The 19184-nt window shown below is 40.3% G+C and overlaps 2 protein-coding genes across 6 annotated transcripts in view; one reads left to right on the top strand and one right to left on the bottom strand.

Annotated features, from left to right (window-relative positions):
• Window positions 1–2315, top strand: part of FUCA2 (alpha-L-fucosidase 2) — a 28945-nt gene extending 26630 nt beyond the window's left edge. For all 3 annotated transcript variants that reach the window (XM_025187616.2, XM_006128787.4, XM_075924334.1), the window contains one exon: window positions 160–2315. The gene's annotated coding sequence lies outside the window, so the exon portion shown is untranslated. The remainder of the gene's footprint in view (window positions 1–159) is intronic.
• PEX3 (peroxisomal biogenesis factor 3) overlaps window positions 1398–19184 on the bottom strand; it is a 21975-nt gene continuing 4188 nt past the window's right edge. The window contains exons 3-14 of one of the 3 annotated variants that reach the window (XR_012902695.1): window positions 16418–16499; window positions 13679–13722; window positions 12292–12416; window positions 10693–10782; window positions 9856–9922; window positions 9697–9751; window positions 8245–8413; window positions 5063–5133; window positions 3760–3882; window positions 2749–2845; window positions 2170–2312; window positions 1398–2052 (exon numbers count right to left, since the gene is read on the bottom strand). Coding sequence is in view for 2 of the 3 variants with exons in the window: in XM_075924335.1 (XP_075780450.1) it covers window positions 2229–2312; window positions 2749–2845; window positions 3760–3882; window positions 5063–5133; window positions 8245–8413; window positions 9697–9751; window positions 9856–9922; window positions 10693–10782; window positions 12292–12416; window positions 13679–13722; window positions 16418–16499 (1007 nt within the window). In the remaining variant the exon portion in view is untranslated. Of the gene's footprint in view, window positions 2313–2748; window positions 2846–3759; window positions 3883–5062; window positions 5134–8244; window positions 8414–9696; window positions 9752–9855; window positions 9923–10692; window positions 10783–12291; window positions 12417–13678; window positions 13723–16417; window positions 16500–19184 lie in introns of all 3 variants that reach the window. The other 2 variants (XM_075924335.1, XM_075924336.1) reach the window with 2 other exon arrangements.

Genomic DNA, 19184 nt, shown 5'->3' with positions numbered 1-19184 from the left:
ACGCTCTTTTCCGGCTTTTTTAAAAGCCGGAAAAAAGCGGCGGACATTTTTATTTAAATGCCGCGGGGGATATTTAAATCCCCCGCGGATTTCCCTACGACGACTAGTGAAATTTACATGCCCCTTCCGGAAAAGGGGCCAGTGTAGACGTAGCCCTAGTGAAGAATATACAATAGAGCAGAAAAGGTATTTCTAGATGTGTCTGGACCTTTGCTGCCTCCTAGAAGCATGAGTGTCCTTTCATCAGCATTGTATCCCCCAATAGTCACTTAACTCACTATGGGTACATCTACACTGCAGGCTTTTTGCGAAAGAACTGCGCAAAAACTTATTGGGTGTCTACACTGCATGCACGTTCTTGTGCAAATAAATTTACAGTACAGCGTTGGAAAACAGGGCTTCTTCCGGAAGAGTTATTCCTCTCCCCACGAGGAATAAGCCCTCTTGCGGAAGAGCTCTTCCACAAGAAGGCAGTGTAGACAGGCAACATGAATTTCTTGTGCAAGAAACCCCTATGGCTAAAATGGCCATCAGAGCTATCTTGCACAAGAGAACATCCACACTCCAATGGATGCTCTTGTGCAAAAGCACATCTCTTGCACAAAAGCACATGGCAGTGTGGACACGGTCTTGTGGAAGACCTTTTGCACAGGAACTCTTGCACAAAACAGTTCTTGCGCAAGAAGCCTGCAGTGTAGACGTAGCCTTTGTAAGATTGTCATGTAAGATTGTCAGTGCTTTTGCGGAAATACTATGCCGCTCCCGTTTGGGCAAAAGTCTTTTTCCGAAAAACTTTTGCACAAAAGGGCCAGTGTAGACAGCAGAGATTTGTTTTCCGCAAAAAAGCCCCAATTGCGAAAATGGCGATTGGGGCTTTTTTGCGGAAAAGCGCGTCTAGATTGACCACGGACGCTTTTTCACAAAAAGTGCTTTTGCGGAAGAGCGTCCTGCCAATCTAGACACACTTTTCTGAAAATGCTTTTAATGGAAAACTTTTCTATTAAAAGCATTTCCGGAAAATCATGCCAGTGTAGATGTAGCCTTTGTGTTTAGCAGTTCCAGATTTCATTTTTCAACAGATGAGAATGTTGAGTAGCATTGAGCCAGTACACGCGCACCCCGTTAACAACTGGGATATAATTAGCATAGGGAGTCTCACCAGGAACCTAGACCTCAGAGGGTGCCCTGGATTCCCCCAGCTGGAACCATGTCCACTGCAGCCCTGGTACAAGGTAACAGGAATAGGACTCCCCACAGATTGAAGGGACGTAAGTATTTCTGCTGCCTAAAATTTAGGAGATTGTGAATAGGACTAGGCCTGAGGAGTAGGGGTTTTTTGTTTGTTCTGTGCTAGTTTCTGCAGGAAACTAATGAAAATAAATGCAAGACTACTATAATGTAGATACATTTATTTTAATATGTAAAGTTTTTAAGTGGTGGTCAGTTTAGATAAGACATTCTTTTATTTAGGTCGGTAAAGTTATTGCACACACATTTTACATTAAAATTCTTTATTGCAATACAGACAGTGTACTGGGATCAATTAATACAAAGTATGATAAAATATTTACAAACAAATGTGTACAGCGATAGCTGTTCATCAACAGCATAAACACAAGAGACCCTCTAAAAATCAATGTATTTTAAGTCTTCAGCAGAAGGCAAGCACCCAGAACTTTGGTCAGGCACCTGCATCACTTGGCAGAGAACTTTATTTTCACCTTTGAAATATTAAATCCGTTAGGATGGCATTTGTAGTACTGAGGAAAGAAGGATCTTTTTAAATCTGTGGGGAAGGGAGAGATGCGCCTGATTTCACCCAGCTTACTAACTGTTGCAGTTTCTAGAGTTTTATGTAGAGATTATTTCTTCCAAATTCACCACATCAGAAGCAAGTCAGTTTTAACTGTAGATATCTTAATATTGGCCTTTTGTATACAATAAAAGTAGTTCTAAATTAGTTAAACAGAGATCAAACCTTCAAAACAGTCTTAGTGAACAGTGATTCTTCCAACAAGAACAAGTTTTTAATCAGGTGTTGTAAGCAGGATTCTATAATATAAAAAACAAAACCAGGAAAATACTTGAGAATTTCAAGAAGTGTATTCTTTCTGACAGACTAGTAATCCTACCCCATTAGGAAATTAACCAAAATCCTTAAATTCCTACCAGGTATTCACAAGGGATGTACTATATAAATACATGATCTGTCTCTTCTGATGCACAGTTCACTTCTCTAATTGTTGAGGAGTACTAAATGCTTCATACACATTAGCAGCAAAGTCTTTCATTTGTTCCATCATCAACAGGTCCTGGAAGAAGATGGAAGCAAAAATAACTAGTTTAAGAAGCATCATCACCACACTTTACTTGCTGAAGTTAAACATGAAAGAGACCGATTCAGAAAGTACTGAGTTGTTACCTCAAATATAAAAGTTTCTAAAGTATGAAAACAAAAATTGTGATCTGAAACACCAAAGCAGTCTGATCAAGAGATCATTCTACATTTCCTCATTTACCACCATCCTTCCCTTCCCCTCTGCTGACAATAGCAGATGGCTAGGAGGAGAGATGGGATTTTTTTTTTGCCTCCAACTCTTAAGTGGCACCAGCTGTTCCCACTTCTTAAAAGAAACGAAGTAAAACTCATCATTGGGCAATATAGTCATGCTATAAAATATTCATTGATAAATGCAACATTAACAGACGTGGGATATTTTTAAGATACAAAGTACAAAGGCTTCTTACCTGAACAAAGTGACTAGGGGTTTCACTGCACACTGAATGGACCTGTCCATTTATGATGGGTATTATCTTTGCCAAAGGAAGACTGACACTGGAGAGACTAGAAGAACAAAAACACATACAAGGTAAGCCTAAGGCTCTCTTTTATATTACAAAAACTATATATAAACTCTTTGGGATTATTAGAATTCTGAAGAAGATCCTTCCATCTCTTTTAGTGTTAAAAGAGTACATTTCAGATTTGCATTGTGTGTACTGTTAAGTGTATTTATTTGTTCTTTATCAATTTTTTGTTAAAGCACACATACAGAGGACAACCACAATGAACAACAACTGATCTGTTGGTAACTGTATTCCATTCAATACGGGTGTGTCACATACGGCAAGAACTATAGTTCAACCAAAGTTTGTACCATCACTAGCTGTTGGGGACGTTAAATTCCGATTAACCAGCTAATCTAGTCATTGATGGAAATGAGTAGTCAATGGACTACTCGATTAGTCAAGGGGCGGAGGGAGCATTTGCTATTTCTGCTGCACCTCTGCCTTTGTCATGTAGTAAGAGAGCCAGAACCCCCCACTGGATGTTGAAGCAGTCCCCGCTCACGCAGAGTCCCGACTGCTGCGCCTCTGCCTTTGAAATGTAGCAAGAGCTGCCTGTGGCTCTTGCTACATTTCAAAGGCAGAGGCACAGCAGTCAGGACCAGGCAAGGGAGGGTGGGGGGACTGTGTCAACAAGAACTCTAAAGTTCTAGATTTAACTGTAACTAGCTGTGTGGTACCTTACTCAAGTCATGTCTTATATTTCTGTTTTCTTATCTGTAAAATGGCAATGCTAGTACTTCAAGGATGAAAATAAGCAAGTAAAATCCATGTTGGTTTATTAATTCTTCTCCTCACCAGTTACTTCCATTATACAGGGGCCATGAAATCTATAATCATTTGCAGAGTTTACTGTAACATCAAAAGAACAATTAAGACAGACAACACATAAAATACCAAAGTAATATTTACCTATTTATAGAGCCACTCTGACATACGTCCTGTTCAGTAGGTCTAAAGAATTCTGCCATATTGTCCAATAGTCGACTGAATCCTCTGTTTAAACATGTGCTCAAAACTGTACTAAAATCTGGGCTGTAAAAAAAAAAAAAGTTGTTAAAAATTCCAGTCTCGTTCCTAATATGTAGTTCTTCACATTTTAAAAATACACTTGTAAACACCCCTCAAGCAATATGGGTGCCTATCTCAAACTGAAGGTTACAACATAGGGAAAAGACTGCTCATAAATATATCTTCCTCAGCCCACCAAACAGATGGCCTTTGTAGCACATCTAGAAGATTAACAAGTTTGGGTTCTTACAAACCCAGGTTACAAAAAAGTCACAGAACACCTTGTTCTTTCATATTTCTGTTGAGGGACTTCCACCTTGAATACCACTGCTGTTCTCAGTTGTGGAAGTATACCAGAGAGAGAATAACCAAATCCTAAATATTTAGGGTTATATAGATTATAACCAGCGTATTGAACTTCACCTGGAGCTGAATAAAATCCAGGGCAAACCAAATATTTCTTAAGTATTTATCACTAGTGTATCAGAACTAGCACTTCAGTAATTATTTTTACTTCGTGCTTCGATACCGTGTTAATGGGCACAGCAAAATTCACGTTCAATGTCTGGCAATATTTTCAATTCAAACCCCCTCAGTTTTTATAACTCCCTTGTAAAAGAAAAACGTTTAATGCACTGCTAAAACCCTGCATAAACAGGTGTCAATTGGAACCCATTTCAAAATGGAATCTTAGAAAGAAAAGTAAGCCCAAATTTCCTCATTTTTACATAAGTGCAAGAACAGAGGAAAACCACTGATTTCAGTGAAAAAACTTTGGATTTACACTGCTCTAATAGAGAGAAGTTGGCCTAAGTTATTGTAAAACCACAGAAAATGGGTGGGTGGGGGAGATCTTTCCTGTCAGTTTGCCACCACGAGATTACTTCTTACAAGTCTTTTTCCTAGTGATGTATCTGGTAATGTTCATAGTGATTAATCAGAATTGTATAGTTTTTAAAAGATTGTGTGGTTTTTCAAATAACAGTATTCAAATTCTACTAAATTTTGAGCAATTTCCTTAGGCACTTTTGAAAATGGTAGTCTAAAAGTCTTTAGTTCATTAATTTTAATATTATGTTAATAGTTTAATAATGGTCCTGTATTAAGGGGAACAATCACCACCATAAGTACATACACGTACATTACAATTTTATGGTAAAGATTTTAACGTTAATACAGATTACAGCATAGATTCTCGCTATACCTTTCCAACATATCTCTGGTTTCATTAAGTAATTTAATAGTAGCAACATCTCTTTCTGTAAGTCCACAAGCCTAGAAAAAAAGCAAACAGAACATCCAACTTAATATGAACTCCATTAGCAACTTGAATACAAATAGTAGATTACATATATAATGGTCAGTTTTTTAAATCAGTGTTGCAGGACCATATTGGTAATACACATGAACCTAGTGTTCATTTCAGGAAATTGATTAAATGAGAGAGACCCAGAGTCTGCTTGGTACCAACCTGCAGAGGACACAGGGGTGCAAAATACTTTGCAGGGATCCCGTGTGACAGAAATTTATATAATAGTTGACTGATGGATGGCATGAGAGACCTCTAATGAGAGCCAGCAGTAGCCTACTGGTTGTCATAATCACTGCAAAATGTAGGTACAGCTATTTAAGGAGCTATGTAGCTATACTGAACATTTTGCAATGTCTTGGAATTATGGCAGGTCACCCAAAGGTGGCATACCTCAAAAATGTTCCTTTCAGGCAAGACAACTTATCTCCCTGGCCATTTGTGTTTTGTGCATTATATGTCTATATGCATACAGTATGCAGCATACTGAATCAGATGCCGACTGAGGGACTCTAAAATCCAGTTTATGAATAAAGACAAAGATATATTTGTTCTAGTGGATCTTGGAGTCCAAGGAATCTTACTGAATCCTTCATATAGAATATAAACTGATAGTGTGCTTGTCTCATGAAATGTGTTTTAGCCAGCCTGGCTGGAAAGTGCTATCAAGATTTTTGTGAGAGCAATAGGGATGTAAGGGATGCAAAAGCTTATTGGATAGTTGAGTAGTGACTCGATTAGTCGCTTCCCCCACCCTTGCTGCCTCTACCAGAGGCAGCAAGAGGGAGGGAGCCAGTGCTAGGGGAGCCAGCTTAAAAGCTGGTTCTCCCCAGCAACGTCTCCATGGGGCACAGGGGGGAAATGGCATGAGGAGGGACTGAAGCAGGGGTTCTTGCTACATTTCAGGCTGAAGCGCCACAGTAGGAACATAGGGTGAGTGGGAACTGCTTAAGGCAGCAAGGGGGGTACACGAGCCGGTGCTGGGGAGAGCTGGCTTAAAAGCTGGTTCCCCCCAGTACTGTCTCTAGGGTGCCACCTGCCCCCCACTGCCTCTGTCAGGGGGATAGGGAAGACTGCTGCGAAGCAGACCCTGTCCGCAGGGGTGCCAGCAGGGAGCTAATACAATTTGTATCGACTATACAATTAGCTCAGTAATCGCAATTTAACATCCTTAGTGAGCAATACTTTATTAGACACAAAAATCTTCTTAAAGTCTAGGTACTAGAATGCATGTTATGATTTTATTTTATATGTTTGTTTCCAACACTACTGCTTCCTGCTCCTGGACTCTGCTTCATTAAATAAACTTATACAGTAGAACTGGAAACATGCAGTAGGAGAGACAAAACAAAACTGTGTTTAAAAAAAAAAGTATAATATAAAAAAGATTTGACAAGGAAAACTGTTTTTGTACTTGTTTAATTTAAATTAGTTAAATGTTCAGTTGTAAACTTTCCAAAGAACCACCATAACATTTTGTTCATAATTACAAACCACTTCAATTCCTAAGGTGCTTATGATTGAAAGGTTCTACAATATTCGATTTCATTATAAAGATACCTGAGTGCTTGCTGTGTGTAAAACAGAACAGTAATCTGAGGTGAAGTGGTAAGTTGAAATGTACTGTTTCTTTGAAAGAAGCAGTAGATTTGCAAATACCAAGAATGCTAAGAAGAGGGTATTTCACTAATCATGTGTTGACAGAATTTTTATGGACTACACGATTAGTTGCTAAGGGAAGACGCTCAGTCCTGGCTCACGCCGGTCTGGGAGCTACCCCTGCTATGGCTGTGCAGTTTAAATGTAGCCTGCCCTCCTGGCTCTTTCTACATTTAAACTGAAGAGCAGCAGGGGTAGGTCCCGGATGTGGTGCGAGCAGCCTCTCCTACTCCCCCTGCTCTGATAGAGGCAGCAGCATGGAAGGGAGGATGGGGGAGGCAGCGGCACACAAAGATGGTGCTTTTAAGCCAGTTCCCCCCAACCCCAGCTCCTGCTTCCCTGGCCCTCTGCTGCCTCTGATACAGAGGCAGCAAAGGTGGGGGGGACATGCAAGGAGTCGACTCAACCAACTGATAAGCCTAAACGTATCAATTAGTTGACTACTCACTTAAATCCTTAGCAAATACTACACGTATCTGGTAGACCAGAGGCTGGATACTCCAAGGAGATACTGAGAGATATTGGAGATTAAGGTATGACAACTGCTAATCTGTAGAGACTGACAGTGAGGCCAACAGAATGCCAGATGAAGAGCTTGTGTTGTCAATGGTCAGTGGAATTTGGGAAATGAGCCATGGCAAACACAGGCAAGGCTTCCTCACACTAAAGGTAGGCAGCCTCTCAGTGCACATCACATGAGTAATCAAAAATAAGGATTAAAACGTAACAACAACAGGAAAAGGGGAAAGAAGTCAAGCCAAAAATGTGATAAAATAAAACCATTGTAACAAATGCCCAACTGGAAACCAAGTTTTAAATCATGATTATCAAGTCTCTATAATGTGTGTGCAGAAGCGCTCGCTAATTTTATCACTGCTGGGTTTTTTCACTGAGAAATAAGAGTAATGTTGCAAGATACTCTGTACTTTTTAGTCCTCTAAAATTGAAATAATTCAATACATTTATATTTAGTCATCTAACATAACATGAGTATCTGATTGCCCACTCTGGGGAAAATTCATTCCTTAAAACTACTTTTATATCAAGTAAAGGACTAAATATTCTTTCAGTGTGAGATGTGAATTGGTATGTAACTATGATGCTTGCAAACTTCAGGAAGCTTGGAAAATTGTTTTAATGAAACAACTGATTGCCATCAAAGTTTTCGTCTTCTCTCTAAACCTTGTTTCTCCAGGATGGAGGATGAAACTGACAGAATAAAAAGCAATTCTGTTTCAGCTCTGGAGCAGCTACTGCTGGTCCATAAATTATTTTGCCTAAATTAAAGAAACCAGGACACTGGACTTAATTTGATGTAAGTGATGTTAGCTCTCATCAAGAGTACAGTTACCATGCTACAACAATAATGTGGTGCACAAAACAGAACAAAAATAATGCACATAAAATTAAACAACTACCTGGGTGGCTAATGGGTTTTCTTCATCTGGCATCATATAATGACACAACAGAGATCTAGATCCAGTCTTATCTGAGTGGGATGAGTCAGTATTCTGTTCTACCAATGTTCTGATTTCTTTAAGTTTTTGCTCCAACTCCAAAAGAGACAGAGCGTGTTTAAGAGAAATACTGGAAAGAAAGGACTCAGATGTTAACAACATGGATTTCATTTATTTGCTCATGACAAAATTATATTCAGACAACCCCCACCAGTATTCCCTATAAGCTGAGTGCTTGGGCGGTCACCCAAGAGAGATTCACATGCCAACCAACTGATTAAAAGAACACCTACAGGTTGCAGCATGTGTTCCTACTGGTGGTGCATACCTGCACATGTGTCAGTGCATGTAAACTACCGTATTCAACATGTGGATAGAAAAAATTAGAGAGAACATTGACCATCACTATTTTCAGATATTGATCACCTCAGAAATCTGTTGCAACAAGCTATGTCTTCCAGTGCACATTAATAGTTAGGATCTAGAAAAGCGCATTTATTTACAAATCAAAGTTTCCTCATGTTAATATTTCTGAGAACACTCCCGTATTAGAAGGCTTTCCCTTCACCCTCTCTCTCGGTTTTTGTCATGCAGACAGAAAGTAGAAGACCAGAAGTCTGAAATGCAGTCTGAAATGCAGGGTTAGTTTCCAAGCAAGCATATTCCTGAAGCCCTTCACTCCAGTTGGGCGTAACTCTGTATACTGATAGAATTTTACTCTTCCCCTCCCCCATCTACAGTTTTATACACCAATAGAACCCCTTCTTCTCCTAATCCCTGGGTCCAATGGAGCACTCTCTTCCCAGGGTTCTGTTCTCAGCTGATGCCACAGAGCATTTCCCTGTGTCTCCCCCTTACCTTGCCTGTGTTCCTGTTCCTCTTTCCCCTATTACCAGTCCCCCAGTCTGCCATTACCATTTCCCTTCCCACTCCCTTCTTGGCAGATCCAAATATACCTGCTGTGCATGCCCCGAATCTCACCACTTAAAATGTTTGGTCATGTTCTGTTTTGAAGGGGAAAGGAGTGAAGATATACTCCAATCAGGGGTAGGCATTTCTCTGATCTTTCAGTGCTTTACCTCCCCACCCCATTGCTCTTTGTCCTTCAACATCGCTTGACCTTATTTTGAGATAAGGAGTTGAGGCTGTTTTCAAGTGTGGGCTCATATATACTCTCATCATACCCTGTAATACTTTTAGCTCTATCCCCGATCTGTGTCGTTGTGCTGAAAGCCCCATCTTGTTGTGGGAAATGTAACATGCAGAATCTTTGTCTTTTATTCTTCACACATATTAGTATCAAACCAAAATTTTCTCTCATGCTAACAAACAGGCTTATATGCTAACACCTCCTCCAGACACACTATTTAGAAGCGATCAACATGGAAAAGATGGGAAAAAAGTAACTTTTACCTTCCAAAAATTTTCTGCACAGCTTGTTTAACTACAGTTATTAATGCAGTCAGACCTATGAACAAAAAAAAAAGGCATAAAAAATTATTCAAGTCTCATTTGTTGAAATATTGAATACAATGGCATGATATAAAAATAGTAAGTTCAGAATTATCATACCATCACCTAGAAGGTGTTGAATACTTGATAAATATTGCTGTTGGACTTCAGGTGGTGCAAGAGGTGTCTGTATTAATAAATAAATAAATAAATGAATAAAATCAACAATTTAATGATGTACCAGCCACTAGTATAGATTAATGCAAGAGTCTTCTTCCTTTGTTTCACACAGGTTGTAGTCACTCTGGATGTAGACTTTCCTCTCCCAAATCCTTCTAATGCTATGTGGGGACTTTCCCAGATCCTTCTAATATGCCTATTCTGCCTCACTGATAAAGCACCACCTTTCTTCCAGACCTCAGTAGTTTCACAGTATGGAACAGGATAGGACAAAGACTTCCTCAAAGAAAATTAGGGAAAAGGAGCTAAAAATGTCTTTTGCGGCACATCCATTCTTCAGCAGCAGCATTCTGCTTATCCTTCCTCTCCCAGCTTTGCCACACACAAGCCTGGGCAAAAGATGAGAGCACCTAATCTAAATCAGCAACCTCTGTCTCACCGGGAATTCTGAGGAAAAGCCAGACTGCTCCCAGGTATCCTAGGACACTCAAGAAGAGAACCACCAGAAGAAATCAAGGCTCAAACAAGAGCTGGCAAGTTGATACATGGGAGGTGGGAAAAAAAATCAGTCTCTCTCAGGACAGTCCCCCTTCTCCAGTAAAAAGGAGACCCTTTATTCAGGCTATGGCTTCTGCTTTCCTCCATCCTAAAGGATCTTTTTACCTCTCTTTCAAAAAGAACTTTTTGGAGGTGAGCTCCCTGATTCTTGCCCTCCACTGTATTGCAGAGACCTCTCCTTCATGCCTAATGGCAGGAAAAACCTCTTCTCTCATTCACCTTTTGCTCAGATAGGAAGTCTCCTGAAGAGGACAATCCAGAGTTGGAACCAGTGACCTCTCCACTTGTCTGCTCCTCAGAAAAACGACTCTGAAGGAATGGGATAATATCAACTCAAGTCTCACAAAAGCCTTAAAACTTGCTGTGGTGAAACAGAAATTCTCAGGATATGAGGCAGAGGCTATATACTTCACACCTAGGCAACCTCTCAGGTTGAATCCTGCCAATTTATGCCACTACTGGGAAGATGGCAGAAACGAAGTATCTCTCCTTTTACACTCATCCTCCTCAGATTTTACCAACTGGATCTTGACTTCCACCACAGGGCTGTATTTTACTGGGAAGTGGATTCTCCTAAGCCCCCTCTGGAAAGGAAGGTGGAGGAGCTGTTAACAATACAGAGGACCACTCAGATAACTATAAATGCCCACTAGGGATGCGAAAGGTTAACCAGTAATGCTACCCATTAACTGGAAGCAGTAAGCCAGTGGGAACTAGAACAGCTCCCTGCCCGCTGTGGGCAGGGGGCTGCTCCAGCCCTGTAGGGGGCCCACCATGGACAGGGGCTGCTCTTGTCCATAGCAGCTCCTGTCTGCAGTGGACTCAGGCGCCACACAGGAAGGGACTGCTCTGACATCTGTAGCAGCCTCTGTCTGCAGGTAATCCGAGTTCCCTGCAGTCAGGAGCTGCTCCTGTATCTGATACAGACAGTGGCTGCTCTGGCGGGGGCTGGGAGCCACAGGGTCTGGGGGCCAGCAGAGCCATCCCCAGCGCCGGGCTGGGGGCAGGAGCTCCATAGGTTAAGGGCTGCTCCAGCTGAATTTGAGTGGTCCCCAGCCCAAATCCTGCTTTAGTTGGTTAACCAGCTAACTATTAGGTTTAACCAACAGTTTAACTGATTAACTGGGATTTTACATTCCTAATGCCAACATCTCATGCTTTTAAAGCAGCCATCTAGTAGCTCACAGAGATCTTATTGAACATCCTAGTTAGACTAGTTTGTTCCTGTTGTTGACAGCTATAACATAGAAAAGAAAATGTCTTGTCTTATACTAATTGTTTCCCGTGATCTGGCAACAGCAGTAAAGACATCCAGTCAGGAAGCCTCAAGGTACAACTGGAGTCAAGCAACATGACTAGATTAGGATGTAATTAGCCAATCATAATTTTTCTTCAGTTGTAGGGAACTGTAACTTGGGGGCACCCTGTCTATATGCTGGGAGGAACTAGGCATGACAATCCTGCATCTGAATCAACTACCACAGGCTGGTGTCCATTTTCTCATAATGAGATAAGAGAAATTTATAATTATTTGGATCTTTAATAATAAATAACTGTCTCAATTTGCACCTGTGTTGCTAAGAGAGGGTATTAGTTGTGGTTATTAGGCTTTTGTTCAGTCCAGTTTTAAAGGTTTCAAGCAACAGGTCTACCAATGCTTTCATTCCATAGACTAATACATCTCACTGTCAGAAAGGTTTTCGCACTCTCAATCCTGGTTTCAGTCTAAGGTTTCCTTTCAATAATTTTATCTCAACATTCCTTGTTATACTTTTTCATCTTTCACTGAATAATTTCTTTCCACAAATAAATACTCACTGTGCCGTTTTTGCAGACTGCTGCATTATCCAGGTAGATGTAGCCACCAATAATATTTAATTGGACTCGCAGAAGAACTACAAGCATACATGTACTATACACAGCTACAATGCTTCTGGTAAAACCTTAAAGAGGGAAAAAATAATAATTTTGAAGTTACCTCACTCAGAGAGCAAAAGGGAGCATTCTCCAGAGCTAGATAAAATTTCTTTTTACAGTCATTTTTTCATGTCATTGCTTTTCTTAGATCACACACCTCAAATAAAGTTCACAATCAAGATGATCTAAATATGCATAATAAAATTCACAATCATTCAATGTAAAGCAACATGCTAAATTACACTATTAAAACAATTTGCAAAAAGAAAAGATACTGCATAAGTTACTTGAATTTACTGCTGATCCCTTTTATTGGGCTAATTAAAAATGCAAAATGGGGTGTTGTATTAAAATTTCCAGTCTTCATAAGGCCATGGAAACAGATACAGAACTCTACATTAGATTTCATCATGCAACTCAGACAAAGGCAGCATAACAGCAGCCTGGGAACAAGAAGACGCCTGCTAATTACCTCTGGAAAAGGCTGATATTGGTTAAGAAGGGAAACAGGAGCCAGCATTAGAGCAGCCAGACAATAGCAAGAAGACAGAAGGGTATATGGGGCAACAAGGTAGTAAATCTGCTTGAGTAGCAAGCAATATGAGTGCGAGAAGAAAAGGACTACGAAATGGGGAAGACGACCAGATGGACAAAGTAGCATATATAACAAAGCTGTGGAAGAGAGAGGAACAGAACCAATGGGGGTGAAAGATGAAATCACGAGAAAAAACAGAACAACACATGGTAGCTACAAGTCAGGAAGGGGTATTCAGCCTTGTCCCAAAGATATTTCACTGCACAATTATTCAGCTACGTATATATACTATACCATAACTATGGCATTCTTCCCTTTACCTTTATTCAATCATGTATAAGGGTAACTCTGCCTTTGAACTGTACCAAGAGCCCTGCTGGCTTGCTATAGTTCCAAAGCAGAAGTCCAGTAGGGAGCACAGGGCCAGCTCCCTGTGGCACCTCAACCATTTCAAAAGCAGAATCGCAGCAGAAGCAGCGCATAGACGGTGCTGGGGGGAACTGGCTTTTAAGCCGGCTTCCCCCAGCACCGGCTCCTACTCCCCTACTTGCTATCTCTCTCTGATAGAGGTAGCAAAGGGGGGGGGGGGAGAAGAGGCAACTATTCGCATCACTAGTCGACTATTCATTAAGCTTATGCTTACATCCCTATAACAGATAAGTATACTCTAAAAGAAGGCGGCACAAGATGTATATTTTTTCAGGCTTATTATGCTACAATAACATGTACATAAACATCTGGATTTTGACTTACTTATTATCTTTAAATCCTCCCATATTTCTAACTTGTTTGGTGGCCTGTTGGGAAAGAAATAATGAAAAATATTAAAAACATTAAAAAAGAAACTAGACAATAATTAAGGAAAATAAAACAGCAGGACTGCAAGGCAAGTTGATATAAATATAATAATTATTTAAATTAAGTTTGTGCTCACATCCAGTTTCTGCTAGTGTGTAGCTCAGGAAGAATAATACACTACATGCCTGCCATTTACTCTCTTTCCCTCCTTTAGACCAGCGTTTCTCAACCTATTTTTATAAAGTACCCCTTTAAAGAAAACCACACAGATAAGTACCCTGTTTAAAAAAATTATAAGTACCCCCAGTACTTACAGTTTCCAGACACACAACATTTTTTTCTACCACAGCAACACATTTGTTTAAACAACTTAATTGTAGCCGGGTGGGTGATGAAATGTTTGGGTGTAAAAAGTACAAATATAATAAAGTGCTGTAAAACTTAAAACAAAAATTCAGTTTTTTCCAAATTTCACTTGTGTTGATGTACCCCCAGACTTCTCTCGAGTACCCCTCAGGGTACTCATACCACTGGTTGAGAAACACTGCTCTAGACTTAGGGTATGTCTAGACTATATGCCTCTGTTGTCAGAGGCATGTAGATTAGGCTACCAGACATAGGAAAATGAAGCGGCGATTTAAATAATCGCCGCTTCATTTAAATTTACATGGCTGCTGCGCTGAGCCAACAAACAGCTGATCAGCTGTTTGTCGGCTCAGCGCGATAGTCTGGACGCGCGGGTGTCGACATCAAAGGCATTTGTCGACCAGCCAGGTATACCTCATCCCAATCGCCGCTTCATTTTCCTATGTCTGGTAGCCTAATCTACATGCCTCTGGCGACAGAGGCATGTAGTCTAGACGTACCCTAAGTGACTGCTCATGGACTGAAGAGGTTTGAGCTGTCTGCCAGAGGAAGCAGTAAGAAAGCATCCTGCATCTCTGGGCAGAACCCAAGGATACATAGCTACTTGAAAAACTCCAGCTTTACATCCAGTCCAGCCAGTTACTTCATTTTATGATCTGTCTCTCCACAAAAAATAAAACCCACAACTCTTCATCCAAGGAAAATGAAATCCAATGCTTCTTCTGCACCAGTGAGCTAAATAATTGATCAGAATATGTCCAAAACTGCATCACGATCCAAAAAGATTATGCATGCTTGGCAAGCTATTGTACAGAATTTCTGATGGTCTTAATATCTGTGACCTGGCTGGCCATCTCTCTGCCCAAGAGATTAGCACTTACATGTTAACATCTGAATTCAGAAATTTAAATAAATAAAAAAAATCTACCTTGCTATCTGGCCTGCCCTTTCCCATATCCACTACAAGAAGAAAACCAACTCATTTGCCAATGTCTCAGAGCTCATTTACACTTTGACATGCAAGCTTATCAAAATATTATCCTATAAGATAAAACAGATAAATTCTGACACAAGAATATAAATTACAGTGTATGATTTCAGCTACTGTGGCTGTCTGCCTTAAAGCCAAGACACCCAGTGTTAAAGCCAAACTAATTTTGCTGATTATTTCAGGACATAAACCAGACTGATTGCAGAGTACCTTAATTACACATATTGAAGAAAATGTTAAGTAAATATATTTTCAATTTAAAATCATGGTTTATTGTGACAAAATTATTGATTTGACATACTGTATAACATATCAGCACTGAAATAATGTTGAGTGTTTTTCACTGTTTTTGGTAGCTAACTCTATTACAATTAAGACTCTTTTGGGACATCTACTATAAGTCAATTTCTTGGGGGCTGATAATTTAATGCTATTTAAAATGGTTACGTTGCTTTCTTTTTTAAACTATAGACGACAATGACTGGTTAAGCAGTCATTAAGGCTGAATTATTGATAAAGCCTTTCCAGCTGCTTCACAAAAATTAAATTTGCTGTACTGAGATTTGGTAGCTACATTAATTCTACAAGGAAAGCATTTTAAAAACAAATTTCTGATAGCCATACTTGTCAGAACTGGCTATATGCAATGTAGTTTTTTCCTTCTAGATCAGTGGCTCCACCACAAACCAGATAAGATGTAAAGAAGTCATTGGTACCTGATGGCTATTTAGTAGCCTAAATTAAATGAGTTGGAGATCACAGCCGCAAAAGCCATCACCTTAATTGACAGAGGTGTATCCCTAAAACTGCATTAATCATTAATGTAGAACATGTCCCTACCTGTTCTACTTTAAATTCACTTCTAATAGCTCACTTCTTCCAGATGAGATTACAAGTGGAAAGCTATCTTGCATATTCTTCACAACCACCTGCATACCTGACCTTGATAAGATTACAAAAACATTTTTACAAATTCAGTGTAAGCAGCTCAAAAAGGATACACTATCCTACTTCACAAGGGGCCTGATTCTGTAAGCACTTCTTCTGCAGGAATTCCACATGGTAAGTACTTGTAACAAGGGCACTTAGAAAAAGTGCCATAGGTCAGGATCTTTTCTTCTAATGTTTGTGAAGTGCCATACACATGAAACTACATGTATAAATAATATTTAATGATATAATGAATACTGTAACAGACTGTTGATTCAAGGGTTTAGAGAATCAAAATCTCACATGCTCTTTAAATTGTAAATGTATATCTTCAGGCCAAAACCATGGAAAATTTGTGACTCAAAATCATTTAGCACAGTTTCTAAGAATCTACAAAACTATCTTACCTATTTTTCAGCAAAGATGTGAGGCTCTCAGAATTCAACTGATGCATTAGAGCATCCTTCAGTGTTGGAAGCATTGACAGCACTATCATTAAAAGAAAATGAATTGGTGAACAAAGAAAAGCAGCCAGTCTATGTGTGTCCCCCTCCTCCCTCCAATACTTCAGAATATTCATTTTTGTTTCCTAATTTACAATATACCTAGCAAGTGCATGTGGCTGGATGAAAGGACAAGATATACAAGAGGAGTAGAAAGTATATTATAGCATGACCATAAGATTTACACAAAGTCATTTTAACAGTATATAAAATAACACATATAAATAATATATTTTTGGTCTATTTACTGATTGGAAACTTCTATTTATGCAGGAAGAAACATACTCTCGCCAACCCACCTAACTGCTCATCTTAGAGCCTGGTCCACTTGTCTAGAAACAACCTTTATATGAGCTCCAGGCAGAGCAGTGGTGGGGAATCTAAGGCCCAGGGGCCGGATGCAGCCCCCGGCATTGGAGAGGCTGCAATTACCGCATTTTACAGATAGGAAAATGAGGCAAGATCATAGAGGAAATCGATGGTAGAGCAGGTAATTGAATCCGGGTCACCCAAATCTCAGGCTAGTATCCCAGTCACTTGGGCATCATTCCCTTTTTTAACTGATTCTCAACTGAATAGTATACTGTATTACCACACACAAACTACCAAATACATAACTCTTAGGTCTTCAATTATAATAATTTATACTCTAGTAGAACTCAAAATATGTCAGGTACTTTATAGACATAAGAAAACAGTCTCTGCCTCAAAGAGTTATGAATCTGAAAGAAAAACAATGAAGGGAGGTGACAGAACAGAACCCAACGCAAGCCAAGTGCTCAGGATGCCAAAATTTCTTTGTCTTTCTTCAGTAGAGAAGACTAGGAATGTTAAATGTCGATTAATCAGCTAATTCGGTAGTCGATGGGCACTCTGCCGCCCCTTTGCCTTTGAAATGTACAAGAGCGGTCGCAGCTCCTGTACATTTCAAAGGAAGAGGCGCAGCAGGGATGGTCCCTCTTGCATGAGTCCCCCACTGCCATGCCTCTCCCTTTGAAATGTAAAAGAGCTCCGGGAAGCTCTTGTACATTTTGAAGGGAGAGGCGCAGGGTCCCCTGCTGATGAGCCTCTCCAGTTCTTGTACATTTCAAAGGGAGAGGCATGGGGTCCTTCTCACTAGCTGCACCTCTCCCTCTGAAATGTACAAGAGCCACGGGCAGATCTTGTACATTTCAAAGGGAAAGGCGCAGCAGCAGGGGACCCGGGCCAGCGAGGAATGCTTTGGTCCCTGCCAATGCAGGTTCCCTGCTGCACTTCTGCCTCCTCTGAGCCTCTGTGGATACGGTGCTGGGGAGAGCCAGCTTTTAAGCCAGCTCCCCCCAGCATCAGCTTCTGCCTCCCCCCTTGGTGCCTCTGCTGAAGAGGCAGCGGGGGGGGGGGGGGGGGGAGGAGGGGAGTGACTCATCGACTGGACTACTTTATAAGCCATTGACTAATTGCTTACATCCCTAGAGAAGACAACATTAAGTTTATTTCTAAAGAGAAAAGACTGTACATATCTGTAAAATCTGTTTTATATTTAAACCAAGAAACACATTAAAGGGATTCTGGGGGGCAAATTTCCCTTCATCTTAGAAGATCTCAGAGCCAAATTCCTTTCCTGTTAGATGAAAGATAAAATGAAAGACAGACATGCACAGTATATAATAATAATGCATGTAGAAAGAAAAAGATTCAGAAAGATATTACAGTAGACTTCCGATAATCCGGCACCTTTGGGACCTAGGTGGTGCCGGATTATCAGATATGTCAGAGTATCAGGAGGTACTGCATATTCCCAACCCAATCTCCCCCCACCCCCAACCTTATGCTTGGGTCCTCGGAGCCACCAATACAGCTGCGAGTCTCCCTCCAGGAACTGAGGCACGTGCGCTGAATGGTCGACTTATCAATTAGCTGGCTGGACGCCCTGCGTAACCCAATCCCCCTCCCCCGCCCCTTCCCCAGAGCCAAACACTTCCCCTCCCTGCTGTAACCCATGTGAAAGCGGCTGGCCTGAATGGTTCCGGGTTCCGTCCCGGTTCCGTCAGAAGTGCTTGCCATTTTGATGCTGGACTATCGGGAGTGCCAGACAATTGGGCGCTAGACTATTGGAGTTTAACTGTACTTAGTTTTGGTGGGTAAACAAGATAAAGAAAAACAAATTTCCTATGTACAGTAAACAGTAGCACTACAAAATGGAAAAGTTTTTCTGTTATGGTAACTAGAAGCCCCAAATACTTTCCAAGCACCCTTAGCATCTTCACTTACGGTCAGCAACACAAAGAGCCATTGTGCATTTCAAAGGGGGAAAAAAAGAAATGCTGCTCCACTCATGTTATATAAATAAACTTGAACCACCTGTGAATAAATAATTCCCCATCTCTAACCCACAGATTGTTTTGCAATACAAGAATAATCACCATCACCTTAGTGTTCTACCTCTCAACTGGTCTATCTTCCTAGTTAGGGAATTATTAAACTGCAAAGTTTCTTACTAGATTTACTAAAGGTTACCTGTCAGATTAATTCTATGTAATTTAATAAGAATTTGTTTATATTATTCAGCTTTTTGTAAATCTACCAAACCCTTTAGTTTGGGGACCATTTTAATCTTGATAGTATAGTGCTTAGGGACATTAGAGAATATTGAAACTACAAAAACTATAATCTATGTTATTATAGAACCCAA

This window comes from Pelodiscus sinensis, chromosome 3, assembly GCF_049634645.1.
Source record: "Pelodiscus sinensis isolate JC-2024 chromosome 3, ASM4963464v1, whole genome shotgun sequence".
Taxonomy (NCBI): Eukaryota; Metazoa; Chordata; order Testudines; family Trionychidae; genus Pelodiscus; species Pelodiscus sinensis.
The sequence above is the reverse complement of the archived record's forward strand: the minus strand, read 5'-3'. Positions and strand labels throughout refer to the sequence as shown.